The sequence below is a fragment of the Mus caroli genome, unplaced genomic scaffold, assembly GCF_978045245.1.
Source record: "Mus caroli unplaced genomic scaffold, Mus_caroli_1 scaffold_16, whole genome shotgun sequence".
NCBI classification, from domain to species: Eukaryota; Metazoa; Chordata; class Mammalia; order Rodentia; family Muridae; genus Mus; species Mus caroli.
The window spans coordinates 18,390,144-18,418,092 of record NW_028227271.1 but is presented as its reverse complement, the minus strand read 5'-3'; the positions used below and the strand labels follow the sequence as shown (position 1 = coordinate 18,418,092).

Sequence of the window (27,949 nt, the reverse complement as noted above, 5' to 3'; positions counted from 1 at the left end):
AATATTGCATACTCCACCCAGCCCCTTGGCTTTTTCATGGCGTCTTGGGGCCTCCTGGTTGTGCAGGAATGGAACGCTGATGATTTGAGTCCTGGATCACTCTGACTTCCCAGCCTCCAGATTCTTCTCCAAAATGATGGTCTTGGTTGACACAAGAGTGTGGGAAATAAGAAGGAAACAGAGAATTCGACTGACTCGGGTGCAAGATTCAAGGGGACGGGGCACAAAAACCTCATTCATCAAGACAGTGTCTTTACTGAAGTACTATTCACATAAAGCTACCCATTTGGAAGGGTAAAGCTACAAGATATTAAGTACAAACTCAACGGGGTTTTTTTTGTTGTTTTTTTTTTTTTTTTTTTTTTTTTTTTTTTTTTTTTTTTTTTTCCGAGACAGGGTTTCTCTGTGTAGCCCTGGCTGTCCTGGAACTCACTCTGTACACCAGGCTGGCCTCGAACTCAGAAATCCACCTGCCTCTGTTTCCCAAGTACTAGGATTAAAGGCATGCACCACCATGCCCAGCCAAACTCAACATTTTACAGTCAAATATCTTGTTATCCCAAAAGACAATCCTACCAGCACTGACAGTTACCGCTCATCCTCTCCAACCCTAAGCCTCCAGCCACCTGCCTTCTGTCTCTACGGTTCTGGTATTCTGGATGTTTAACATATACCTGATGATGGTGATGATGGTGGTGGTGGTGATGATGATGAAGAGGAGGAGGAAGACGTGTGTGTGTGTGTGTGTGTGTGTGTGTGTGTGTGTATCCTTTTGTGTCCGATTTCTTTTTTTTTTTTTTCTTTTTTTTTTTCTTTTTTCGAGACAGGGTTTCTCTGTGTAGCTCTGGCTGTCTCGGAACTCACTCTGTAGACCAGGCTGGCCTCGAACTCAGAAATCCACCTGCCTCTACCTCCCGAGTGCTGGGATTAAAGGCGTGTGCCACCACTGCCCGGCTTGTGTTTGATTTCTTTCACTTAGCGATAGCATTATGAACTTTCCAGCCTCTCCACCCTCACTGCCCAGCTGACTCCCACAAAATGTCTGGACAGAGAGGAAGGGGAGCTGTGCTAATATCCCAAGCCCCAGAGGAGGGGAGGGAGACTGTCCCAGGGCAGCAGAGAGTTTTGGGTGAAGCTTGTCAATGGCTAAGCCAAAAACTGAGCAGCGAGTGCCTGAGGCTGGGCAAGTGGAGAAAAGCTTCCTAGAACTTTCAAATGACAGCCAGGCCTGGTGGGACGGACAGGTCTGTAATGCTGACAGCTCGAGGCAAACAGATTGAAAGTTCAAGACCTGCTTCGGCCACAAAGACTGGCCTGAGCAATTTAGTGAGATCCTAATTCAAAACGGAGATGGGGGACGGGGGATAGGGGTACAGCTCTTGACTAGATGCATGAGGCTCCAAGGATTGGCCCAGAGCTCCCATGCCCCACTCTGGCCCAGTGAAGGAGACTGGGAGAGGCTGGACCGCGAGCACCCATGCCATCAGATGAGCAAGGAAGATCCTGGAATTTAAACCTAAGCTGGGCACCTCTATCCACGTGGGGTTCAGGAGCAGAGGCTGCAGCTGCCAGGCTAGTTTTGAGCACCTCACCTGGGAAATGCGACCGTTTATGCCCTCCCATTCTCTTTACCCCCACCCATTCCTCCTCCCCTTCCTCCCACACCCACACCTACACCCACACCTCCCAGGGAACTCGTGGGTCGGAGAGGTCTGACCCTGAGTTGAGCTGCGCATGTGCGTCCCACGCCACCAATGAGAGATCGGGATAGCGCGGCCGCCCTTGCTTCGCCCCGCTCCGCCCCCTTCCGCAACCAATAACACCCTCACTTCCCCAGACCGTCTCAGAGACTCCAAAAGCTTTGACCGGTGCTGTCACTCTGCAGACCAAAGCCATAATCATGTCACTGCGAGACTGCCAGGTACGCGCACCGGTTCGGCTGGGTCCTCCTCGGTCAGGAGTTGGCCCAGCGCTGAGCAGTCGAGATCAAACCTGTAGGTCACCCGGAGTCAGGCAGGGAACCTGGACCTGAGCTCAACAGTGCATAGGCAGCCCAGGGTGGAGGGGACTCCAAAGTGGTTCCAGTCAGGTGCACCGGTGGAAGCTTGTGAACTGGGTTTGAATGCAGGAAACGGTTCATTGAAGCCACCCATTTGGGGGGCCCGGGTTTTGAACCCATTTTTCAGACCAGGAAGATGCTTGCCCCAGCCACCTGATTTCCAAGTCTTGGGGAAGTGCAGCCTTTTGCTTGCCTGGACTTAAGGGCATGTCCCACGCCCAAGGGTGATCCGGGCACTGTGCACCCTGACGGCTGTCAGGTCACCGAGGGCAGGCAGCCTTAGTAATCTGATGGTTTTGCAACTGCAGGTTGCAATGGGAGAGGAGATGCTAGGCGTTGGCAGGTAGTACACCCCTTGCTAGGCCTGTGACAAGCCAGACATCCTTCAAGTTACACATTTGAACTCTGACCTCCTCCACCAGGGGCCAGGCTTCCTACCATGCCTGGTAATGACCCTCCTATTTGCTGTCTGTCTTCTGGCTGACCCTTAAACTCACCTCATTGGACCCTCTAAGGTATTTCACAGAGTAGCAAAACCAAGAGTTTGGGGGGCTTAGCGGAGGAAAACCTGGTGTCCCTTTCCTGTTGTGTAGGCGTGGAAGGATGCTGGGCTCCCACTCTCAACCATAAGCAATGAAGCCTGCAAGCTGTTCGATGCCACCTTGACTCAGGTATGCAGGCCCAAGAGACTCAGGGCCCCTCCTTGAACGGTTCTGAGGAGGGCTTTTGATTGGTGAATGGTCTGTAAACCCCACTGCAGAGAAGAGCTGACCTCTGCCACAGAGGTCCAACAATTATGGGAAGCATCTCTGCCAGTCCCAGCTGCCCTGTCCCCAAGGTTCCCAGTTCAAGGGTAGACAGCAATGGATGCCCCAAGGGGGCCTGGAAATGTTGAGCTGCCACAAAGGCATGGGGTGTTCTGAAGCTTTTACTACGTTAGCTGGACCAGGGCTTCCCAGCCATTCCCAGTCATTGCTACATCAGTGAAGTATCCTATAGTAAAGAGACTTGGGCACTTACAGGAGAGGGACCAGGGTCTCAGCAGCTTTCTTACCAGATTGGATAATGGAGACTCGGAGAACTGAACTGACGAGCCAAACATTATACATCAGAGGCAGAGCCAAGGTGTGCCTGAGTCTGAAGACACAGATAGAAAGCAGAGGCTGGGGCTAGAGATGGCTCAGCGGTGAAGAGCACTGACTGCTCTTCCAGAGGTCTTGAGTTCAAATCCCAGCAACCACGTGGTGGCTCACAACCATCTGTAATGGGTTCCGATGCCCTCTTCTGGTGCGTCTGAGGACAGCTACAGTGTATTCATATACATAAAATAATTTTTTTTAAAAAAAAGAAAAGAAAGCAAAGACTAGCCTTTCCAGCCTTCGCATCTCTAACTGTAATGAACTCCAACCATGGTCTTTCTGTTGGTTTCTACTGTAGCCCAGCCTGTCCTGGAACCTACAGCAATCCTCCTGACTCAGTCTCTGGGATTATGGGTGTAAGCCACCGAGCCCAGTTTAGGAATTATTTCTGAGAGAAATGAAGCAGAAATTGTGTGAGTGGACTCCGTGGCTCCTCTTAATGCTGAAGAAGGGGGCGTACCACACCTCTTGGGAAGAGCCTGCTTTCCCTCAGTTCTTTACTGGCAGTGAGCATCCCCAGGAAGTGTCATCCAATCATGTCTCTTCCTTGAGGACTCACTAAGTTAGACCCCTTTTGGATGAGGGTCCAGAAAATGCTCAGTGTTCTAGAAAGAAAAATAACTCAGGTCTGGGACTCCCTCAGTAGGAGAGAGCTGTGTGAGACTGAGTTTGATCCCCAGCACCCCGATCAATAATTAGTTGATTGATTAATTAATTAATTAATTAATCTGAGTTTGGATACATGCCCTCACTGATACTAAGAGTCGTGAGGGCAGATTGGTTCTGCATTTTTCCTTCCAGTACGTCAAGTGGACCAATGACAAGAGTCTTGGTGGCATCGAGGGCTGCCTGTCAAAGCTCAGGGCAGCGGATCCAACCTTTGGTGAGTAGAGAATCGCCTGTCACGTGCCCTGACTGCAGGAACTCACTTGTCACTTGGCTGGGAGGACACACTGCAGGCAGTGGCTAGCTTGACACCGCACAGAGTGGGGAATGATGACCGCTACCTTTGCGTTTGGAGCTACGGCTGCCCCTGTGAGGATGCCATTTCCAGGGAAGGCTCAAGGCCTGTGGTTCTCAACCTTCCTAATGCTGCTACCCTTGAAAGCAGTTTCGAGTGTTACATTTCCCAACTCTAAAATTATTCCATTGCTACTTCATAACTGTTTAAGTGTGCTACTGTTATGAAATCATAATATAAATATCTGTTTTCTGATGGTCTTAGGTGACCCCTGCAAAAGGGTCATTCGTCCCCCAAAGGGGCTACACCCACAGGTTATAAACTGCTACCCTGGATCTTTTCTCTAGCTATTATCAGTTTGACTTATAACACCACCTCTACTTCTTAGATGAGGAAAACAGAGGCTCAGTGACAATGAGACACATACCTAAGTCTAGCTGGCTCTAAAGCCCAGAATCCTAGAACACAGGAGATGGCTCCTGAAACCTTTGTCAGGGGTCTCAAGACACCTCCAGAACCACTAAAGCTGGATGAAAATGGAGGGCAGAGCCTGGCTTATGGGAGAGCCTTGTGTGTATTGGACTGGGGGAGGTCAGTAGAGTACATTTCAGAACCCCAGATGGGTGGCCCATCCATGTGTTAAGTGAGGTTCCTGGGATTTGAGAAGACTGTGAAAGGGAGACAGATGTTAGGGGTGTTCTTAACACCTGCAGCAACATAGCCCAGCTAAAGCCAGGGTGAGCCACATGCCACCATAGGGACAGGTAGTGGTCAGAGTGGACTCAGGTTGTGAACAGAGGTGCTGAGGGAGCTGGGTTAGGGGTGTCCTAGTATTATGGTTCTTTTTTTGCCAGGCCAGTGTCAGTGATTTAGTTTTGCACACTAGGGGGCACTCTATCTTTCTCAAGATGGGGCTGGGAAGCATGGGTAGAGAACCTCACACCTTCAGGAAGAAATACCCACTGCGCCATCATGTGTGAGGGTCGAGGAGAGACAGAATCAGGGTCTGGGCCTCAGGGATTGTTGACTCTGTTCCCTGAACAGCATTAACTGGCCATCCTGGGAGGCCCAGGATGCTTAGAGCAGTAATACCAGTTGATGAACCAGTTCACAGTTTCTGCCAGGCTCATGAGGGCAGAGAGAAGAACTTCAGAGCTGGGCGTTCAACAGAAGGCTCTGTTAAAAAAAAATAGCTTTAGTTACTTGAGAAGTGCTGCTGCAGCCACCACCTGCTGAAGTCCAGGGCTGAACTCTCGGTTTTGATTACGGCCTCGCACACAGTGAAGCCCCCATCAGGTCTTGATGGCGAGCCTCGCGGGGATGTGGGTCTGGGCTGGGGCTGAGTGACCAGCTGTTTTCCAATCTTCTGTCAGCCATGGGCCTTGCCATCTCTAACGGCCTTGTGCTCGTTGGCACGGGAACCTCCGTGGCGCTGGACAAAGACCTGGCCCTGGCTGTGAAGACCATGGTGGAGCTTTCCCAAACCCAGACTCTGACACCTCGGGAGCAGCTGCATGTGTCTGCGGTGGAGATGTTTGCCAAGGGGTGAGGGGCCTCCCTGGGCCGGGGGAGGGGGGAGGGAGGGTTGGGACTCCTGTGCACGGTGAGGCCTCGGAGCTTGTGTGAGCATCTCACCCGCTTGTTGCTCTGCCCCACATTGAATGCTGAATGAAGAAATATTTAGCGAGGCTTCCTGGCTTAGGGTTCAGAACAGTGTATTATGGTTCATTAACATGGTTACTATTTTAATCACAACACCCAGGAAAGAGAAGAAAACAACCTACCCTTTTGCTTCTTGCCTTAGAGGCCGTATTCATCAGCCTTCTGTTGCTGTAACAAAATACCCGAGACAGTAAATTTATAAAGAAGAAAGGTTAACTTTGGTTTATGGTTTCAGAGACTTCAGTCTATGGGAACTTACCCCATTGCTTGTGAGGCTATGGCAAGGCAATGCTTTGTGGGGAGTAATACTAACCTCTTAGCTTCCTGGGAAGTCAAGAAGGGCCCACGGTCTACCCTTCAAGGTAGACCTAATTTAATATCACCCGGCCCAAACTCTGAGAGGCTGCTCTACTTCCCAACAGCACAGGCTGGGACACCCAGCCTTCAATATACAAGTCTTTAGGGTATGCTGTCTTCCCATGCTTTGCTCATTGTCTCTCTACCGTCCAGCTCATTCCTTGCCTCCATTCCCACAATCCTCCAGGGTAGTCCCTCTACCTGCTTGGACAGGCAAGGTGTCCCTTAGAGCAGATAGGTCAGGCTGATTGTAAGGAGTCTGGGGGGGGGGAGGGCTTAGGCCAAGAAAGTCCCAGCGTTTCTGGTGACTCAGTGGAGTTCTCAGGTGCCTCATGGTGTTGAGACAGATTGTCCATGGCACTTGGTTAAGCCTCCTTTTCTGGGCGGAAGAGATGGCTCAGCTGATAAGGTGCTTGCCACACAGGTTTAAGGATCTGAGTTTGGATGCCCAGCACTTGGGCAAAAAGCCAGGCATGGCGATGTGTACCGTAACCCACAGTCTGTGGAGGAGGAGCAGGCAGGTCCTTGGAGCTCACTAGCTCACCAATCTGGCTGAATTGATAAGATCCGGGTTCAGTGAGAGACTATGTTAATAAGGGGGAGATGAATTGAAGGAGACACCTGATGTTGACCCCTGGCCTCCTTCCACATGTGTGCACACACCCACACCAGACAAACCTGTTTTTCTCTTTTTTATTTAAAAGATTTATTTTTTATTTTATATCACGTGTCTGAGTATTTGGCTGATAGGTATGTCTGTGTACCACATGTATGTCTGGTGCCCTTGGGGACTTGGAGCAGGCACCAGATCTCCTGGAATTTGAGTTACAGATGGTTCTGAGCCACACCGTGCACGCCAGGAATTGAACCTGGGGCCTCTGCAAAAGCAGCAGATGCTGTCAACCACTGAACCATCTATCCGGTTTCCTTAGTTTTCTTCTTAAAGCTGAACTTGAGAGGGTGAGGATTTTGCACCTTAGGAGGTACAACCTACCATAGAAAATGTGTTTACACACACACACAAAACATTTTTTTTTCTGTGCAGTGCTGGGATCAGACACCAGAGCCCTACTTGTAGTGCAAGCACCGACTACATCCCTGGCTCTTGATGGAATGTCTCTTTTTTGAGGGGGCGGGGTGTGTTTGGAGGGCAGGGTTTCTTTTGTGTAACAGTCCCGGTTATCTTGGAAATCTCTTTGTGGACCAGACTGGCCTCGAACTCACAGAGATCCTCCTGCCTCTGCTTCTGGAGTGCTGGGATTAAAGACATGCACCAACACACCCACACCCACACCCACACCTCTTTCTTAATTGGAAACCTTTTCTTCTTCACTAATGACTAGTCATATACAAAGTAATGGGTGCTATCATTCTTTGTTCTCCTCAGTACCACTCCTGTGGTCTGTCCTCAAGCCCCTCCCACTCTGTAGCCCCTCTGCTTCCTTTCCTTTGCCTTTGTCCTCATGCCACTCATCCTGCCTTCTCTATACCCTCCCCCCTTCACATTGAATCCCTTTTTAGTTTTGTGATCCATGCATGTGACACACATGCACAACATATCGTTTTATACATTTTATGTTTATCATTTTATTTATCTTTGGGGGGCACTATAGTGTGTGTACACATGTCCCCCTTGGTGAGGTATGCATGTGCCCTTGTGCTCAGAAGCCAGAGTAGGATGCCAAGTGTCCCATTCTATCACTCTTCACCTTCATCCCTCGAGACGGCCTCTCACTGAACCCGGGCTCAGCTAGACTGGCGGCCAGCAAGGTCCCGGAAGTCCTCCTTTCTCCCCTGCCCCCTGCACTGGGTTACAGGAGCCTGGCTGTGCCTGAGTTTTACTGCTGCTGGGGATTTGAACTCTGGTTTTGTGCAGCAATCACTCCTAGCCACTGTGCCTTTCCCGGCCCCAGATATTATCACTTAAAGCAGCTCAGGCAGGCAGACAGACGGTGATGCAGGATGGCTTTGCACTCCCTGTGGATGGGGACCTCACGCTCAGTGTGTTCTGCCAGGAACTTCCCCAGAGCCTGTGATCTCTGGGAACAGATCCTCCGGGACCACCCGACAGACATGTTGGCCCTGAAGTTTTCCCACGATGCCTACTTCTACCTGGGCTACCAGGAGCAGATGCGGGATTCTGTGGCTCGAGTTTACCCCTTTTGGACGCCTGACATCCCTCTTAACAGGTACATGTCATTAAGAAACTACATCATTTCCTTCTTCCAGTTTCTCCCCTCTGCCCTAAAAGCAGAGAAACTCTATTGGCCCCAGCCTAAAGCTAACGAGACTCCTGCTGCTAATCTAAAAGGCTTCCTTTCCTTTCTTTGATCTTCATCCCATCCTGTGAACAAGGTGGTACCAATTGTGTATCAGTCAGGATATTTTTTGGTTGTTGCAGTGACAAGCATCCCCAAGATTATATCCTTCAAGGCTTAATACTCATAGTTCATACCCATTGTTAGCTTTATTATTTGTAAGATAGTATATAATTCTGCAACCCAGCTTGGCCTCCAATTCCTGGCAATCCCGTGGCTCATCCTCTTGGACGTTGGGATTACAGGCATGAATCACGAGGCCCAACTCTGCCCTATTCATCTATGTAGGGCCAAAGGTTCTATGGCCACCTCGTTCTCTTTTCTCAAGATGGTTAGAGAAATGACCTCTGGATATATCATTTGCTACCAGGGAAAGGAGAGCTCTCCAGAGAGTAGCTTAGGTAGCATCTGACAGATTGAGAACCTGTAGGGTAGAAATTCTCACGGAAGTCCACTCGACTTCCTCTTTGTATCCAATGGCAGCCGGAAGGAAGATGTAGTGTCCTTTTCTTTCTAGGACTTTTTCTCTGTGACTGTCACCTAACTGGACAAGACCCACCCACGTTATTGGGAAACTTTGTAAAAGTAACTTTTTAATTTTCCTGTAGTAATTGTTGTTCCAAAGCTTCCTGCCTCTGTCTGCTAACCTAGGCCTAGTCCTGGAAGCTTCTAGCCTCCAGACAATCTTAACCTCGCCTAGAATGCTTTCAGCCTCTGAGACTTAATGCTGAATAAGCTCACCCCTTCTAGCTCTTTCTGAACTCCAGCTGGCTGGTTCAACTCAATTGTTCTTGCTCAAACTCTACCTACCTATCTCTCTCTCTCTCTCTCTCTCTCTCTCTCTCTCTCTCTCTCTCTCTCGCTCGCTCGCTCTCTCTTGCTCTCTCTCACTCTCTCACTCTCTCGCTCTCTCTCGCTCTCTCTGGCTCTCTCTGGTTCTGACTGAATTGCTCTGCTTGGCCTCATTCTCTCTTCAGCCTGTCTCTGTAAAACTCTTCCAGTAAAACTGCTTCCCCTCTCCCCCTGCACGGCTCCCTCCCCCCACTCCTCCTGCACTGCCCCCTCCCCCCTTCACTGCTCCCCCCCCACTCCCCCTGCACTGCCCCCTTAAGCAGCTTCCCTTTCCTCTCCTCCTGAGAGTTAGGCATATCCTATTCTGTCAAATCTTTCTCTGATTCATCACTGTGTCTGCTACTCAACTAGACATCATTTCAAACATGGGTATTCCCTTCTATAAAAGAACTTTTACCTTCATTGTTTGAGATTCAAGGTGTGTACTGTGAGTGTGTCTGTATTCCAGCCCGAGGGATTAAAGGTGTGTACTGTGAGTGTGTCTGTATTCCAGCCCGAGGGATTAAAGGTGTGTACTGTGAGTGTGTCTGTATTCCAGCCCGAGGGATTCAAGGTGTGTACTGTGAGTGTATCTGTATTCCAGCCCGAGGGATTCAAGGTGTGTACTGTAAGGACTGCAACTAAAAACAGTTGGGTTTTTTTTTCCTCAGTAAATAACACAATCTTGGATTCACAGTGCGATCAAATATCCTGCAAGAAAACTTGTTTGTTTCCAAGTCTACTAGTTTAAAAGTTAATCACACCCAATCCAAGTACCTTTGTGGTGACCCTCAGAATGGTGCTGGACCACGCATGGGTCCAGGTACCATGGCTCAGGCGAATTGATGATTAAAAGATTCATGAGCTACAGTACCTGACCTACAGATAGCCCTTGGTAAATAGTTTCTAAAGTCACCTCTAAGCCATTGCTCTCTAGTAAAAGATGCCGTTTGCCCCTGTGCTGGATAGTAGAGGTGACACCCGAGTCTCAGACAGCAGCATCTCTCTCCACTCTGTCCCAAAGGGACACCGGATAGAGCCCCTCTGTCACCTATGACCAACCGCCTTGGGGCTCAGTTGACCGGTCACTGATGAGAAATGCAAGTATGTAGTCATTTAGAGTATGTGGGACAGAGTGAGGGGTAAGCTGGACAAACAGGGTCCTGGAATCTGGTTCTGGCTGGGTTGCCCCAGGCCTGGGAAGAGCTACCCATAGCACTAGGCTTCCCAGGAAGATGCCTCTGGACCAGCGGTTCTCAGCCTGAGAGTCCTGACCCCTTTAGGGGTCAAATGACCATTCTAAGGGGTCTCCAAGACCATCAGAAAACAGTCACAACAGCAGCAAAATTATAGTTGTGAGGTAGCAACAAAGATAACTTTATGGCAGAGGGTCCTCACAACAGGAGGAATCATATTAAAGGGCTGCGGCTTTAAGAAGGGTGAGGACCAGCCGGGCATGGTGGCACACGCCTTTAATCCCAGCACTCGGGAGGCAGAGGCAGGAGGATTTCTGAGTTCAAGGCCAGCCTGCTCTACAAAGTGAGCCAGGGCTATACAGAGAAACCCTGTCTCGAAAAACCAAAAAAAAAAAAAAAAAAAAAAAGAAGGGTGAGGACCTTCCCCTCAGGAGCTTGTTGTCCCTTTGTCTTCAGGAAAGATCAAAAAAAAAAAAAAAAAAAAAAAAAAAAAAAAAAAACCGGCTGAGCTCAGCTCCTCACTGGGGGCGGGGCTGGGGTGGGGCTGGGGGTGGGGGAGGGGTGGTGCCATTCTCTCCTGCTGCCTCCTGCTGGTGGCTGTAGCAGTGCAGATTCGTCCAGCAAGTCCTCTTTCCTTGACACCAGCTCTACCCTGGCTTCTTACACAGAGGAAAACAGTGGTCAGATCGCTTCCTACCACATCACACCTCCGTCTGCTCTGCGAACCCTGTGTGCCCAAACACAGTCACATATAAGCCCTGGGTGCAGATGCTAGCTGACCCTGCTGGGGGAGCCCATTCCACCTGCTCCTGTTTGTGTTCTTGGGTACTGAAGTCTTTCCTGTGTTTTCAGTTATGTGAAAGGCATCTATTCTTTCGGACTGATGGAAACCAACTTCTATGACCAGGCACAAAAGCTTGCCAAAGAGGTGAGTGGGTCCTTCTCAAGGTGTGAGGCACATCTGGGTGTGGCCCCTCATATGTGGACCAAGCAGCCCTGCCTCCCCCGACCTTGGGGTGTCCTCACTCCAAGGGAGGGGCTAGTAGTAGGGCAAGCAGTTGCCTGTCGGGCACCCCTTTAATCCTTCTGAGGTCTCACCATAGTGCTGGCTCTCTGCTTCTGTGAGCCCCACTTGGCTCCAGAGCCACAGGACTAAGCAGGACTGGTACACTCCATGAGAGCCATGCAAATCTTGGATCTTCCTCCATGCATTGCACCTTTCCACTGGATCTAGCCATGCCCGAGGCTTGAGGTGGGTGAGGGTTTCACATAAAGGTTTCCTGGGTCAGGGCCTGATCTTGTTATGTTCTTCTGTCCTGAGTGGAGGAGGCTCCTTATCCTGTCCACAAGCTTGTCTCTTAGCTTTCAGTCATCACTTGGGGTGCCTGCCAGTGGGAGGGGTGGAGCCAGCATGGAACCTGCTAGATGCTTCAGCCTTGGGCCCTGTGTTCTGTTTTCTGTTGGGATGTGCTGGCTGACCTGGAGCTCTGCAGACTCCCCTGTGGGCCTGGATCCAGGGTCAGGTGACTGACAGGCCTGGGTGCAGGGTCATGTGACAGGCCGGGGTGCTCAGGCCCTGGAAGTTGATCTCTACTGCTCTTGTCTTTGCAAGAGTAGAAACCAAGGTGCAAGGAGACATCGCCGTGCTTGCATGGAGAGTGACATGCACTCTTGGTCCAGATTCGCAACTGGCACTTTGTGCATGCCTGCTCCCGCCTGCCAAGGATCTCTGCTCACAGTTAGAGACCTTACTGTCCAGACAAGGGAGCTGCAGCTCAGAGAGAGGCTAGGCAGAGCCTTCCTGTGGTGATAAACTCATGGTGAGATCCTCGCCTAGCCGGCCTGACAAGATAGCTTTCCTTTAAACTGCCTGGACTAGACTTTAGCTTCTCTGCAGCCCTGTTGTGGCTCCCTACCCAGGCATTGCCTCCGTTGGCCTGAAGTACCCCCCCCCACCCATGACAACATCCTCGGGGTGTCAGAAGGTTGCCTGAATCAGACTCAGGCTAGATTTTAGGGATCAGGTGAAGGATTTTTATTGTTATTTTTTTGTTTTGCTTTGCTTTGCTTTGCTTTTTTGTTTTGTTTTGTTTTGTTTTAGCTCTGAGCCTGCCCTGAGAGCCCCAAGTAGCTCCTTGGCCATCGAAGCTCTATGATCTAGGTAACCAGATGGGGTCATTTATGGCTAAGCCACAGAAAGGCCCTGCTGATGGGAGGAGCCCCCTGGGGCGGCTGGAAGGCATCAGGGCCATTGGAAGAGCTCTGAGTGTCACTGTGTCACTCTGACTCCAAAGAAAGATGGCCAGGGATGCAGTCCCGAGTCTGACAAGACATGAGGTGTGGCAGAATAGCCAGCCTACCCACATTGCCCTTTCCTGCCCTCTGCTCCAGTTCTCCCAGTACCCTAGGCCACACTGACCTTAGCCTCAGACCCCCACAGTCAGTTGCTAGATTAAAGGCAAGGCAACAGCAGTGTCCCCCAAGGCGAGGGCGGACAGCAATGACTCCACAATGTGACACCACCTTCACAGCTCAGCCTCAGGTGTGAGGGGCAGGCAGAGAGCTGGAGTCTTCCAGGAAACCTTGCAAGGGCTCCAGGTGAGTGGGGATGCTGGTCAGCCCTATAGACAGAAAGAACAGGCTGAGTCCTATTTCCTAACTGCCCTGTGCGAAGGCAGCACTCTTAGAGGGGGGCTCCTTCAAGGCATACTGGTACCTAGCTTGCTCAGGATGCACCCTTGAAATCCTCCCACGTGGAGTGGACAAGAAGGTAAAAGCTGAGGGACAGGAGGAGGACGCAGACCGCTCGGGACATGTTGCCGAAACCCTTGCGTTAGGTGCCAGGCCAATGTGGAGGCACTCGCAGTTCTAAGGCACCAGGAAAAGCAGGTCTAAGGGACCTGGGATTTGTTGTGGGGCTCTGAGTATAAGCTAGTGATGGGGTTGCCGTGAGCCCCAGCTGGCTGCTTCAGGTCCAGCACTCAGTAGGTGCTCAATAAACATGAACTGACCTGGTGGGTAGAGAGACAAGGGAATGAGAACCAGTTCACGAACTCAGCCTCACTGTGGAGCTCAGGGGTCAAATCGGTTTTGTCATGAACTGCAGCGTTCCTAGAACCAGTTGCTTCTAACTCAGGAAGCCACTTGTGTAACTGGCACCTGAGGATAGGTGGGAGGGGCAGCCTCTTGTCATTCACTACCAGAGGATGCAACAGTCTACACTGTTCTCATAGCTGGGAAAAGAAGGCAACCCCAAAGGCCATCAGGGGAAACTGAGGCACAGGGCTCTTGGGTAAAATGCCAATGACCCAGGAAGCAAATCTTGGCTTGCTTGCTGTCTGTCTGTCTCTGTCTCTGTCTCTGTCTCTGTCTCTGTCTCTGTCTCTGTCTCTCTCTAAAGATTTATTTATTTATTTTCTATGAGTTTCTGTAGCTGTCTTCAGACAAATCCAGAAGAGAGCATCAGATCTCATTGCAGATAGTTGTGAGCCACCATGTGGTTGCTGGGAATTGAACTCAGGACCTCTGGAAGAGCAGTTGGTACCTCTTAACCACTGAGCCATCTCTCCAGCCCCAAATCTTGGCTTTCTTAAGCCTCAGTTTTCTTTATCTGTGAGGCTGACAGAGATGCTCTTCTTAGCAATCTGCCATGGTGGGCAAGGCACACATCTGAATCCCCAAGAGACACACAGGATATGGGGCTGGGGTTGGGATTGTAACTATTCTGAGTTAGAGCCCAGTCTCCACCCTTGCTCTGGCTGGGCCCAGGCAACCAGGCTAACCCCTGTTTTCTTTGTTCTTCCATCTCCTGCCCCGTGTAGGCTTTATCTATTGAGCCGACAGACGCGTGGTCAGTGCACACTGTGGCCCACGTACATGAAATGAGAGCCGAGATCAAGGACGGGCTGGAGTTCATGCAGCAATCGGAAGGCCACTGGAAGGTATGAATTGAGTCTTGGCAGTGGCCATCTTCTGGACGCTCCAGTCTGACACTTGGAGTTTCCCCCAAGGCTTGCTCAGGGGTGGGCTTTACAGATATGGCTTAGCTCTCTGGGAGCTTAGGGTCAGCTTGAAGGCATCCCTGACAGCCAAGCATCCTCTGGGTGCCTCACAGCACCCCGACACCTACCAGTGTTTTATAAGTGATTGTGTAATTGGGATCGGCCCTGAGGTATTTTGCTGTGAAAGGAATATCCATTCACATAAAGGGTGCTGGGGAAATAGGAACCCAGTAAGGGTGGGCCTGCTCAGGGTCCTGGGTTGCATGTGTTCCTGCTGCTGCCAGCAGGCCCCACATAAGGCTCTACTCAAGGAGTGACCTTAGGGAATACATGGTACAGTGTGTAGGAAAGAGGCAGGCTGATGGGGTGATGGCCCACTGATGTAGGGCAGAGATGTGGGGGGTTGGATGGTTCAGGTTCCTAGTGCACAGCCTGACCCTTTCTGTGGCCTGACTATGCGGCTTCACCCTCCCTAGTCCCACCTTTACTCATCCCTGCTCCTGACTGGCCGGTGCCCCCTTTGGAGGCCATATCCTTCTGGCCCACTAGCTGTAGTACGTAGCCTTTCTTCCTCTGTGTGTGCCTGTTTTCTCTGGACTTGCCTCTGGCACATGGCCTGACCACCTGTCCACAGGTCCTTGCCACAGCAGGCTACAAGGGCACCACCAGCGAGGGCAGAAAGTTCTTTCCTGAGCCTGGCACTGAGAGTAGCAGATGTTCAGCACTTCGGAGACCAGACAGGATGGGGTGGCCTCCAGCATCCCTCTGAGAGGTTCCCCCTGGGCTCAAACTGTGATTGACAGCCAGGGCAATTCCTAGCATCTCTAGGTATGGTTCTAGGGACAGCTGACTAACAGAGAGGATTATGAACATGCAGCCTGTTCTAAAGATGCCCAGAATCCAGAGTCTGGAAAATTCTAGGGGGCGCCAAGAACCAGAGAAGGTATTTTTTTCCTGGGACCCCCTAGGCAGAAACTGAAAGGTTTTTATAGATAGGGAGCAGTGTCTGTGTGGGGAGTATGACTTGGTCCCGTCCTCCACTTGACCTGGTTTCTCTTGTTCACATTCTTCCCCTAGAATACAAACATTACCCCAACTCCATGTGTGTGACCTCTGAGTGTGCATGCATGTGCATGTGCTTGCACACGTGTGTGTATCTGTGTGTTCACACACATACAGATGCACCTGTGTGTTCACACACATACAGATGAACCTGTGTGTGGAGATAAATGCACATGTATTTGTGTGCATACAGAAGCCACCTTGTCATCTCTCAGGTGCCATCTACCTCAGTTTTTTAGACAGGGTCTTTCCCTAGCACCTGGAGCTTGCTGGTTAAGCAAGACTGGCTGGCCAGAAAACCTTAAGAACCCTCCTGTGATTATAGGCATACACCATCAGGTCCAGCTTTTACCTGGGTTCCAGGAGTTAAGCTCAGGTCTCCATGCTTACCCAACAAACATTGGTCCTCCATACCCAGCTTATCCAATGTTGGGGATTCAACCCAGGGGTTCATGCATGATACCAGTTCAACTATAGACCCAGCCCACGAGTGCTCATACAGTCTTTAATTCTTTCCACAGGACTCTGATATGCTTGCTTGCCACAATTACTGGCACTGGGCCCTGTACTTGATTGAAAAGGTAGGATGCTTGTATATTTGGACTGTCTCACCCAGCACAGAGGTCCAAAGAATAGGTTGTTCCTAGTCCCCCACTCTGTGCCCATGCAGCACCTTTGAGGGTTGGTGCAAACGATGGTGTCTTTGTTAGGGTTTCTATTGCTGCAATGAACCTCCATGGCCAAAAGCAAGTTGGGGAGGAAAGGGTTTATTTGACTTACATTTCCACAGTGTAGTACAGTCATTGAAGGGACGCAAGACAGGAACTCAAACAGGGCAGGAACCTGGAGGCAGGAGCTGATGCAGAGGCCATGGAGGGGTGCTGCTTACTAGCTTGCTCCCCATGGTTTGCCCAGCCTGCTTTGTTATAGAACCCAGGGTCAACCAGCCTGGGGATAGTCCCCAAAATGGGCTGAGCCCTCCCCTGTCAATCACTCATAAAAGAAAAAAATCTTACAGGTCTTAGGGAGGCATTTTCTCAATTGAGGTTCCCTCCTCTCAGATCAGTATGGATGGTGCCTGAAGCAAGACAGCAATCATAGAGCTTTGCAGGCTGCCCTCCTCAGAGACAGTTTTCACTCTGAGGAAGCAGGACTCATATGGCCTATCAGTGACTCTTCTATTGCTGTGGTAAAACACTGTAGCCAAGGCAACTTGTAGAGAAAAGGGCTTAATTGCCTTATCGTCCCAGAGGCATAAGAGCCTCAGTCACAGTGGGGGAGGCGTGTCAGCAAGCAGCAGACAGGGCTGCTGGAACTGGATGGCCCGAGCTCACCTCATCCAAGCACAGAGCAGCACTGACTGAGAGTAGGGGGAGGCCTCGAGCTCTCAAAGCCTAGTGATACACTTCCTCCAACAAGGCCATACCTCCTGAGCTTGCACAAACATTGCCACCTACTCGGGACCAAGTATCCAAACATCTGAGATACACCATAGGTGGTATGGAGTCAAGTGCTTGGGACACTGGGAGGGTCGCAGATTGGACCAGAAATTCTAGGATGAGAAGGTGGCGGGGACAGGTGATGGATACAGGCAGGGTCTTGTTTGTCAGGGTCCTTCTCGCAGAACTGTTCATAGAGAAAGACTAGGAGTCTCCTGGCTTCACCTTCTCCCCTCTCCATACTAGGCTGCCACTGAGCCCTGCCCTTCACCCTTTGGGGACCTTGGTCAGCTCTTCCTGGTGTACTTCCAAGCATTGCTTTTTGACTTCTCCAGATGTTAACTGCAGTAATTTCACCTTTGCAGGGAGACTATGAGGCCGCGCTAACCATCTACGACAGCCACGTAAGTGCATTCGTATTGTTAATGGTTTGTGCCTGCAAGTCAGCCCAGTCTCCCGTAGCCTCTGGGCCTGTTGCGGTTGTCCGTGCCAGAGCAAATGGTGGGGGAATGCCCCCAGTTCTCAGAAAAGGCTTCGTGGGGTTGCTTTCTCTCAGGAGCCATGTCCTGGCTCAGTGTACCATGAAGCCTCTGCTGACTGTCACCCATGGTGTCTGGAGCCTGATGTGTCTAAGGAACCTCAGACTTTTTCTGTCCTTTCAGATGGGTATCCTTTTCTTTTCTTTTTTTCTTTTTTCTTTTCTTTTCTTTTCTTTTCTTTTTTCTTCTCTTCTCTTTTCTTTTTCTTCTCTTTTCTTTTCTTTTCTTTTCTTTCTTTCTTTCTTTTCTTTTCGTTTCTTTTTCTTTTCCCCTCCCCTCCTCTCCCTTCTCCTCCCCGCCCTTTCTCTTCTCTTCTCTTCTCTTCTCTTCTCTTCTCTTCTCTTCTCTTCTCTTCTCTTCTCTTCTCTTCTCTTCTCTTCTCTTCTCTTCTCCAGGGTTTTTCTGTGTAGCCCTGGCTGTCCTGGAACTCACCCTGTAGACCAGGCTGACCTCGAACTCAGAGATCCACCTGGCTTTGCCTCCCAGGTGCTGGAATTAAAGACATGGGCCACCACCTCCTGGCATAGATGGATATTCCTTTTTTTTCCTTTCACATACAACATATATTCATTTTTCTCATTAATTTATTTAGTCACTTTGCGTCCCGGTAGCAGCGCCCCCTCCTGTCCTCCCAGTCCCACCTTTACATGCCCCCCCCCATTACCTTCTCCCCTTCTCCTCAGAGAAGAGGAGGCCCCTTAGGTACCACCCCACCCTGAGACATCAAGTCAAAACAGGACTAAGCCCATCCTTTCCTACTGAGGCCTGGCCAGGCAGTCCAGCTAGGGGAAGGGGATCCAATGGTAGGCAACAGAGTCAGAGGCAGCCTCCCCCCCAGCTCCAATTGTCAGGGGGAGGGGTGTTCTTAAGGAGGTAATTCACCTGTCCATAGGAAGTTTTATTTTGTTTTCAATTTCTGTTCACTTATTTTTAACTTTAAAATGTCAGAGGCAGGAGTCGGCGAAATGGGTTAGTGGCTAAGAACACCAGGTGCTCTTCTAAAGCAGCCAGGTTCAATTCCCAGCACCCACATGGCAGCTCACAACTGTCTGTAACTCCAGTTCCAAGGGATCTGACACCCCCACACAGACATGCAGGCAGAGCACCAATACATATAAAAAAATAAATAAATCTTAAAAAGTCAGAGGCAGGGCTGGCGAGATGGCTCAGCAGGTAAGATCACTGACTGCTCTTCCGAAGGTCCTGAGTTCGAATCCCGGCAACCACATGGTGGCTCACAACCACCCGTAATGAGATATGACACCCTCTTCTGGTGTGTCTGAATATAGCTACAGTGTACTTATAAGTGGGGTCGACCAGGGCAAGTAGGGTTGACTAGAGCGAGCAGTGGTCCTAAATTCAATTCCCAACAACCACATGAAGGCTCACAACCATCTGTACAGCTACAGTGTACTCATATACATAAAATAAATAAATCTTTAAAAAAAAAGTCAGGGGCAGGCATGGTGGCTGCAACTTTTGATCCCAGCACTCAGGAGGCGGAGACAAAGCATAGGATCTCTGTGTATTTACTGCCATCCAGATCTACATGGTGAGTTCTAGAGGAACCAGAGCTGTATAATGCGACCCTGTCTCCAAAATATCACATTTATTTATTTTGTACGTGTATACCTGACATGTATGTAAAAGTCAGAGGAGCCGGTTCTCTTTCTACTGTGAGTCCTAGGAATTGAAATAGGCCTGGTCTCATAAGCTCACAAGTGCCTTTACTGAGCCATATGTCCAGTTGTGTGTGTGTGTGCACACATGTGTGTGCATATGCATGTATGTGTTTTAATTTTGTAATGATTTATCTATTTTATGTGTATGAGTGTTTTGGCCTGCATGTATGTACGTTGTTCTGTGTACATGCCTGGTGCCTCAGAGGTCAGGAGAGGGAGCTTACAGATGGTTGTGAGCTGCTGTGTGAGTGCTGGGAAGCAAACCCAGATCCTTTGGAAGAGCAGCCAGTGCTCTTAACCACTAAACCATCTCGCCAGACCCCTGCTTTTTTATCACTGTAAAAATCTATGCTATAAAAGTTAACCTACAGCCGGGCAGTGGTGGCGCATGCCTTTAATCCCAGCACTTGGGAGGCAGAGGCAGGTGGATTTCTGAGTTCGAGGCCAGCCTGGTCTACAGAGTGAGTTCCAGGACAGCCAGGGCTGCACCAGGAAACCCTGTCTCGGAAAAAAAAAAAAAAAAAAAAAAAAAAAAAAAAAAAAAAAAAAGTTAACCTACTCACGGTGGTGCAGACCTGCAATCCTAGCTAATCAGGATGCTGGCACAAGAGGATTGGACGTTCACAGTGTCTGGACTGTGAAGTGAGTTCAAGGCTGGCCTGGACAACTCAGTGAGTTTTGAAAAGAGGCCCGGGGAATATCGGTGTTAGAGAGAGCACTTGCTTAGCATGCGTGGGATCCAAGTTCCAACCCCAGTGTTCCATGAGAAAGGAAGAAGAAAAGCTGTGGGGCTAGAGAGATGGGCCAGTGGTTAAGAGCACTGACTGCTGTTCCAGAGGACCAAGGTTCAATTCCCAGTACCGATATGGTAGCTCACAACTATCTCTAACTCCAGTTCCAGGAGACCGGATGCCCACGTCTAGCCTCTGTAGGCACCAGGCATACACGCAGTCAAAATACTCATATGTGTAAAATAACGATGATGGTGATGGTGATGATGGTGATGGTGGTGGTGGTAGTGGTGGTGATGTACCGTGCCAGTATTAGCATATTGACTTTGCTGGGGCCCATCCGACTGGCTACCTCTTGAACCTTGCCGTTTCCCCGAACTCAAATTCTTCTCTCAGCCCCTGGGCATTCTTTGAAAGGAAAAGCTCCCCCAGTGAGGTCTTAGTAATAAAATCTTGGCACAGAGTGTGGGCGTTAGAACACCAGAGAGACACCTTCCAGATCTAGACGAGAGTCCCATGGAGGAGTCCTTCTGTCACGACCAGTTTCTTAGAAAGAAATGGAGGTGACCTGCACTGCGTGTTCTGAGGTGTAGGTGTAGACAGGTCTCCTAGTGATAAGTCTAGAAACATGACTAGGCAAGATATGAATCTCCTGGGCCTGCAGTTGACGGGGCCCAGTACTAGCCCTGGGGACACAGTGAAGTGGGCTCATGTGCGTATGCGCATGCGTGCCTGCATGCGCACGTGCGTCTGCACGTACATGCCCCTCATACATTCTGGCTAGATGTACAGTTGCATCATCCCTTAGTTGGAACTATGGTCCTGCGCTTTTATCTTTGCCAGAAGGCTGAGAAGTGATACGGGTGGGTGATAGTCCTAACGACTCCGATGCTGGTATGACGCTTATTGCTTCTGTTTGCGGAGGGCTTTCTCTGCTCAGGCCACAACCACGGCTCAGATGGCAACTCCCTCCGGCTGTTCCCATGGTCCCCCGTCATTACTTGGCCCCCTGAGCCTGGCCTCCATGACCCTTGTCTTCCAGATCCTCCCCAGCCTGCAGGCCAGTGGTGCCATGCTGGACGTGGTGGACAGCTGTTCCATGCTCTACCGTCTTCAGATGGAAGGTAGCTGCTGCGTCCCTTCCCTGCCCCCCACACAACGAGGAAAATTGCTGATCCCGAGGTTGAGGCCATGGGATGAATGAGCCTGGCTGCAGCTCTGCATGCCAGCTCATGCAACTGCCTCCTTGCCGGTCCAAGGCAACAGGCCTAGCCTCGACTGCCCTTTATTCTATTCTCTCCTCCTTGGTGCGGTGGCCTTAGACTCTGAACCCTGCCATCCCCACAGCCCGCCCGGCAGACCTTTCAGGGCACCGATGGCACCGGGCCACTGGCTAATGCCTCTTTTCCTAGATCACAGGAGGTGAGAATTGTCCAACTCTGACATTAGCGGCTTCTCAGCCTATCACCCCAGGCTTCACAGTTGCCCTGATGGGGGCTGGCTTCCTGCCCAGGCTGGAGGTCCAGATAACGCTCCACAGAGAGATGCTGAGAAAGGCCGGGGGGATCCAGAATCCCACTGTGAGGGATGAGGAGGGGCACTAGGTGGCTGGCAGGCTGGAAAAAGCCTCTCACCTCGTAGGCAAGGATAACTGTTCTCATTTTTTATTAATGTATTCTGCATATACACCTGCATGCCAGAAGAGGGCATCAGATCCCTTATAATTAGTCCTGAGCCACTTGTCATGGTTACTGGGAATTGAACTCAAGACCTCTGGAACAGCAGCCAGGGCTCTTAACCACTAACATTTAAAACATGGGGTGTTGTTGTTGTTGTTTGTTTGTTTGTTTGTTTGGGGTTGGGGTTTTTTTTGGGGGGGGGTTCTATCAGGACGCTAAGAATAGTTTGATAGCTTATGACCATTTTTGTTTTTGGTTTTTTTTTTTCAAATCTGATTTTTACCTCATGGGTTTGCTGCTTTTTCTAGGTAAACCAGGAGACCATAGGCCTTGGTGGCTCTACCTACCTCCTGGCCTCTGACAAGGCTGGATAAGCTTCTGAAGGATGTGGGTGCAGAAAAACCAAGTGTAAGGCACACTACTGCCTCACACCAAGCCCTGGGCTTCTCTTCTTGTCCCCAGGGGTGCCCCTTGGCCAGCGGTGGCAGAATGTTCTACCTGTGACCCAGAAGCATACCCGAGACCACATCCTCCTGTTCAACGATGCTCACTTCCTGATGGCCTCGCTGGGTGCACAGGACCTCCAGATCACCCGGGAGCTGCTGACCACCCTGCAGGAGGCCAGCAAGTATGCCAGGCCCTGAGACCAGGAAGTCTGGGCCCAGCCGAGAGGGTGAATGAATGCAAGGGGCTGAGCCAAAGCCTGCTAGGGGCTGCTCTGCCTTCCTGTGGAAACCCGAGGCTGAGACCCTTCTGGTTAGCACAGCTTCGAGGCTATCCCTGCTTCTAGGTGGGTATCCCCAGGTGCGTGCCCATGCGGGCATGCATCTGATAGGTGTCTGACCTTCAGGAGATCCAGTGGGTATCCTCAGGACACAGAGCTAAGCCTCAGCTTCTTCATCTATTGGAAATGGGCACCTTCCAGGCTGACGGGTGGTCTGGGAAGGACAGGTTGCTGCAGACACGTTCTCCGTAGCCCATGGTAATGCTGGCTGTTGGTGTTCAGGCTTTGCCTGCATTGTCTGCAGTCCTGACCTCTTTGTGAGGGCTGTGCTGTTACGCCACTTTCCAGGTGGGCAAACTGAGGCTGGGGACAGGGAGCCCTCTCTTCTCCCTACATTGGGCAGAGAACCATCAGGCAGCTGTGAAAGGCCCTAACTGTGGGTCCCTCGCCCGGGTGGGACTTTGTGGAGGTGGGGACACTGAGCTTTGGTATTGGTGGCAGGTCTCCAGGGGAGAATTGCCAGCACCAGTTGGCAAAAGACGTTGGGCTGCCCCTGTGCCAGGCCCTCGTGGAGGCTGAGAACGGAAACCCTGACCGAGTCTTAGAACTCCTCTTGCCAATCCGATACCGAATTGTCCAGATTGGGGGCAGCAACGCCCAGGTGAGCCAGCTGTATAAAGAGAACCAGAGGTTGGAGTGATCGGCCCAGCAGCCAGGTGTCTCCTCTCCTGGGTGGTCGGTACTCATGGGGTAGGAGTATTCTTGTCAAATGCTACCACCAGGGTATGCTGTTGAGGGCGGTGATTGTCTAGGTGGTTCCTTTGGGTTGGGAGCCCATTGCCGGTCCAAGTGCCTAACTTGCCTAACGTCCTAGAGAGATGTCTTCAACCAGCTGCTGATTCACGCTGCCATGACCTGCACCTCCAGTGTCCACAAGAATGTGGCCCGGTGAGCACTTGGCCCTTCTTCCAGCCAGGCACGGGAGGATCCCTTGCACGTGGTCTCCCTGTGCACACACCTGCCTCGGCATGCACGCTTCTGCTTTTGGGGTCCAGAAAGCAAGAGGCGAGCTGGGGATCTGGTTTTCTTCCATTAGCAGGCTCAACTTGACAAAGGGGGACAGCCAAGCCAATGAGGGGGAGGAGGTTTGACATAGGGTTTCTCTGTGTAGCCCCGGCTGGAACTTGCTCTGTAGACCAGGCTGGCCTTGAATCCAGAGATCCGCCTGCCTCTGCTTCCCAAGTGCCAGGACCGTACCAGCACCCAGCCAGTGCTTTGCTTTGCCCAGCCTCCTGCCTCCCCAACTCACTTCTCAGTTTAGCCATTCTGAACTACACAGCGAGCCAATGCGCCTGCGCTGAACTACACAGCGAGCCAGTGCGCCTGCGCTGAACTACAGTGAGACAATGCGCCTGCTCTTAGTTCTTTGGCATGTGCTACGCCCTCTTCCTCTGGGACAGCTTGTCTCCTTTTCTTGTCTGCTCCATTAGACCTTAGCTTACAGTCTCTTACTTACCTGTGCTGGATGTGGGACGCAGTGCTGAGTAGATGGATAGAGCCCTTGACTTTGCGGAACCCATGAAAAAAAAACAGTTCACAAGCAAAATTCTGGACAGTTATATAATTGTGGTCAGGGGAAAAGGGTGGTGGTGGAGCTGGTGAGGATGTGGAGGACCATAAGGGTTTCCCATAGAGGTGTGAAGGGAAGGCTAAATGCCTGGTTAGGAGAAAAAGCGACAACTTAGAAGCTGGGGGTGTCTGGGCCACTCGATAAAGGATCTCCTGCAGCCCTAACCATTATCCTTACTTTCCCTGGCTCATCACCTACCCCGCCAAGGAGAGGGCTCCTGGGTCCTCATCCTGTGAGAAGCACTCTAGGCAGGTGCCCTGGGCGATAGGTCAGACGCCCACAGCAGTGCCAGGGGATGGGCAGGAACATTTGAACTACTTTGAACTCAGAAATGCCACGGGAACATGTCCCTGTTTTTGTTACTCCACATCTATATGCAAAGAGCCACACATGCGCCGCCGACAGGCAGTGATGGCGCATGCCTTTAATCCCAGCGGTTGGAGGCAGAGGCAGGCCGATTTCTGAGTCTCAGGCTAGCCTGGTCTACAAAGTGAGGTCCAGGACAGCCAGGGCTACACAGAGAAACCCTGTCTCAGAGAGAGTGAGGGAGAGAGAGGGGCACACGTGCTACTATAGAGGTTGAGCCTCTGGGGACCTGCTTTGGGTGGTCACAGTCAGGAGAACGTGGGTACTGGTCAGAGGAGGGGCCCGAGGGTTGAGCTGGGGAAGATTCTCGGGTGCAGCGTGGCGGCCCATGCTGGAGTAGATACTGTGTAGCTTGGGTCCTAAGCTGCAGACAGGAGGTAGTGCAGGGGTGAGAGGCGGCACAGCTGCCTGGGAAGACACTGCAGGGATGGGGCATCCTTCCAAGTGTTTGCCTCTGTATGCAGCCCATGCCTTTCAGAGGCAAGAACGCGCTGCTGTGGTTTTAGGTGGTTTGAGTGTGGCGTGGGGTTCCATGGCTGCATGTGTGTTCTCAAGTTTGGAAGTGTTGAGAAAAAGAGGGGTGGAGAGAGGAGAGCTCCTCCTGGGCCCCACCCTCAGAAGATGTTGAAGTTCTCAGGGGCCCCAGTTAGTGCTCTTCACAGAAGAACGATATAGAACAAAGCCACTCTGCTTAATCTCTCGTGCATGGTCATTTGCTTCCCCCCCCCCTCCCTTGTTCACACATCCAGGCAGTCTAATATGAAGCCAGGTAAGGCCTCCATCTTGGACTTCCAGTCTCTGGAACCTAGCTAAATAAAACCTTCAATTTTGCAAAGTGCCCAGCCTCACACAAGTTGTTTTAGCAGCAGAAAGTGGACTGATGCAGTCTATATTGGCTGGGGTGTGTTCTCCCGAGTCCTAAGCCCCAGCCCCTTAACATCACTTACTGCCCTCAGAGCCACCATATGTGTCTCTCTTAATCTCCTTGGGGTGTGACCAAAACAAAGCAAACACAGGTGACATGTGGTTCAGACACAAGAGTCGTGTGGGCTCATCAAGGAGGCCCCAGCATCCAGCCACAGTAGGAGATTTACCTCCTGATGGGTCCTGGTCTTGCTTTAGTTAAGGCTCCCCACCCCAACTCTTTCATTTGCTTTTCCTGGACCAGTCTCACATGTCCCTCTCATAATTCCTGGTCCCTCTCATAATTAGCCTTAGATGGTGACAGAAGCATGAGTTATGAGGTCTTGAGCCATGGCTTTCCCTAGGATAGACAACACCACCGTGAAAGGCCCACACTGGAGTCCTCAGCTCTAGTGTTTATCTCTCATGGAAAATCAGAGTACTGCCCAGATGGCTGGACCCATCTTGCCCTGGCCATTCATATTCGCACATCCTTCTAGAAGGTTCTATAACAGAAACTCTGTGTGTTTCCACAGGAGCCTTCTGATGGAGCGTGACGCCTTGAAACCCAACTCACCCCTGACGGAGCGGCTGATCCGAAGGGCGGCCGCTGTCCATCTTATGCAGTAGAAACCGCCAGGTCCTTAGCCTACAGCTCAACACTGACCTCCTGGTGTGAGGCTGACTGCCTCGTTGGGTTAGGGTAGGGTTAGGAAACAGCTGGGTCTGTTTATCAGAGGTTAAAGTTCAGTCCTGAGCAGAATTCTCCAAATCAGTAGTTTGTTCAAAATAGGGAACCCAAGTTAATTTTGAGTGATGTTCAGAATTCCTCTCAGGGCCAACATGCATTTTTAAGCCTCCAGAACCAAAGCATGGCTATCATTTTCAGGTGCCTTGAACATTGTATTTTCTTGTTCTGAAGCCGGCAGGCAGTGAAGAGATGTGGCCAGGTCAGCTGAGAGGTCTAGAAGTCTGTGTGTGTGCACGTGTGCGTGCACATGCGCACGCGTGCGCACACACACACACTGCACTAGTGAAACCTTTCCATTTAGTTTTCCTTATATTCTGCACAGGTCCTACTGTCCCATTTCCCTGGGGAGGATTCCAGAGAGCTGCCTGGGGTCCCAGTGAGCAGGGGCATTTCCTTTCTGGGGGAGAATATCTGTCTCGTTGGCTTTGGTTGTCAGCCCCAGACAACTGCACCTGCCACCGTCCCCAGAGACGAGGGGAAGGATCCCTTCTGCCTCCCTGGGGGACTTGGTGGTGCCAACTGGAGCTTCTCTTTAGACTTCACTTGGGAGTAAATCTTGAGGGATGTGGCTTCCTTGGCTAACTCCGATTCTGCTCCTGAGAGTGGGTGTGAGACCCTCAGCTGTCTTAGTCGGGGTTCTATTGCTGTGAAGAGACGCCATGACCAAGGCAACTCTTACAAAGGAAAACCTTTATTTGGGGCTGGCTGACAGTTTCAGAGGTTCTGTCCATTATCATCATGGTGGGAATAGTGGCAGCATCCAGGCAGGCATGGTGCGGAAGAGCTGAGAGTTCTGCATCTTGAGCTGCAGGCATCCAAAAGGAGACCATCTTCTTGCAGCCAGCAGGAGGGTCCCTTCTGCACTGGGTGGAGCTAGGCCCTTAAAGTCTAGGCCCTCAAAGTCTGCCCCCACAGTGACACTCTTCCTCCACCAAGTACACACCTCCTAATACTTGTCACTCCCTAGGAGGCAGAGGCAGGAGGATTTCTGAGTTCGAGGCCAGCCTGGTCTACAAAGTGAGTTCCAGGACAGTCAGGGCTATACAGAGAAACCCTGTCTTGAAAAAAAAAAAATCAAAAAACCAAAAACCAACTTGTCACTCCCTATGAGCCAAGTGTTGAGTCCATGGGGAACAAACCTATTCAAACCACTACACCAGCTTAGGGCTGTTTTGCTGTGGCAAATAATCAGATAAGTAACATAGCCATCACGAGGTTTAAACCCATCTCCTGCTTCTGTGACAGGGACATCCCTCCTGGAAGTTGATGCAGTTCCCACTTAAGTAGGGACTGATGGGCAGGTGGGGTGGGGAGTGGGGTGGAGGTCTCCAAACTGGTGATCTTTGCTTAGCCTGCTCAGAGTCCCTGCAGTCTGCTGAGGACTGGACAGGTTCTGGGCATTCATTAAAACAATTTAATTGATCCCGTTGACTACCGTCTCCTCTGGGAACCTCTGAGCAGCTCCCAAGTGCCAGGTTTGGGTTGCGTCCTAGGGAGATGGGCTTGTCTAATCTTAGCTGGATGAGGCAGCAAGTCAAGAAATTGTGTAATCGCCATAGGATTTGAAGAGGTACTGTCTCCATATCACGGAGCCTGGGGACAGGTGCCAAGGAGGAACCTCCTCATTAGTCCTCATTATGTATATGATTCCAAATAATACATGATTCACCCAGAAGCGGAGTCTTGCACTCTCTCTCTTTCAGAAAGCCTTCCACCCTGCCTGTGGGGTGGTGACAGTGCCTTCTCTTTGCCCCATAGCCCTTGGCTCTTGCCCTTGCTATTGAGCCACTTTCTGCTGTGATCTCTGGTCTGGAAGTGCGATCCCTGCATCACCCCGCCACCCACCGGCTTCCATTGAATACCTTGTCTGTAAAAGCTGGTATGTGTAGGCTTTCATGAAAGAAGGCATGATCTGCCGG

At 51.0% G+C, this 27,949-nt stretch overlaps 1 protein-coding gene across 1 annotated transcript; it reads left to right on the top strand.

Annotated features, from left to right (window-relative positions):
- Nucleotides 1-1,794: 1,794 nt before the first annotated feature.
- Nucleotides 1,795-27,705, top strand: Ttc38 (tetratricopeptide repeat domain 38). The gene is made up of 14 exons (XM_021183614.3): nucleotides 1,795-1,921; nucleotides 2,653-2,730; nucleotides 4,000-4,081; nucleotides 5,533-5,704; nucleotides 8,194-8,367; nucleotides 11,376-11,451; nucleotides 14,345-14,464; nucleotides 16,108-16,167; nucleotides 17,391-17,429; nucleotides 21,020-21,101; nucleotides 22,119-22,284; nucleotides 22,882-23,041; nucleotides 23,255-23,328; nucleotides 25,816-27,705. Exons 1-14 carry the CDS (start codon nucleotides 1,901-1,903, stop codon nucleotides 25,907-25,909), a joined length of 1,398 nt encoding a protein of 465 aa, XP_021039273.1. The 5' UTR covers nucleotides 1,795-1,900; the 3' UTR covers nucleotides 25,910-27,705.
- Nucleotides 27,706-27,949: the final 244 nt, after the last annotated feature.

Coding starts and splice junctions, on each gene's coding strand:
- Ttc38 (XM_021183614.3), top strand. CDS start 1,901: ATGTCACTGCGAGACTGCCAG. Junction 16,168..17,390: donor CCCTGTACTTGATTGAAAAG/GTAGGATGCTTG, acceptor TCACCTTTGCAG/GGAGACTATGAGGCCGCGCT. Junction 23,042..23,254: donor TTGGGGGCAGCAACGCCCAG/GTGAGCCAGCTG, acceptor CTAACGTCCTAG/AGAGATGTCTTCAACCAGCT.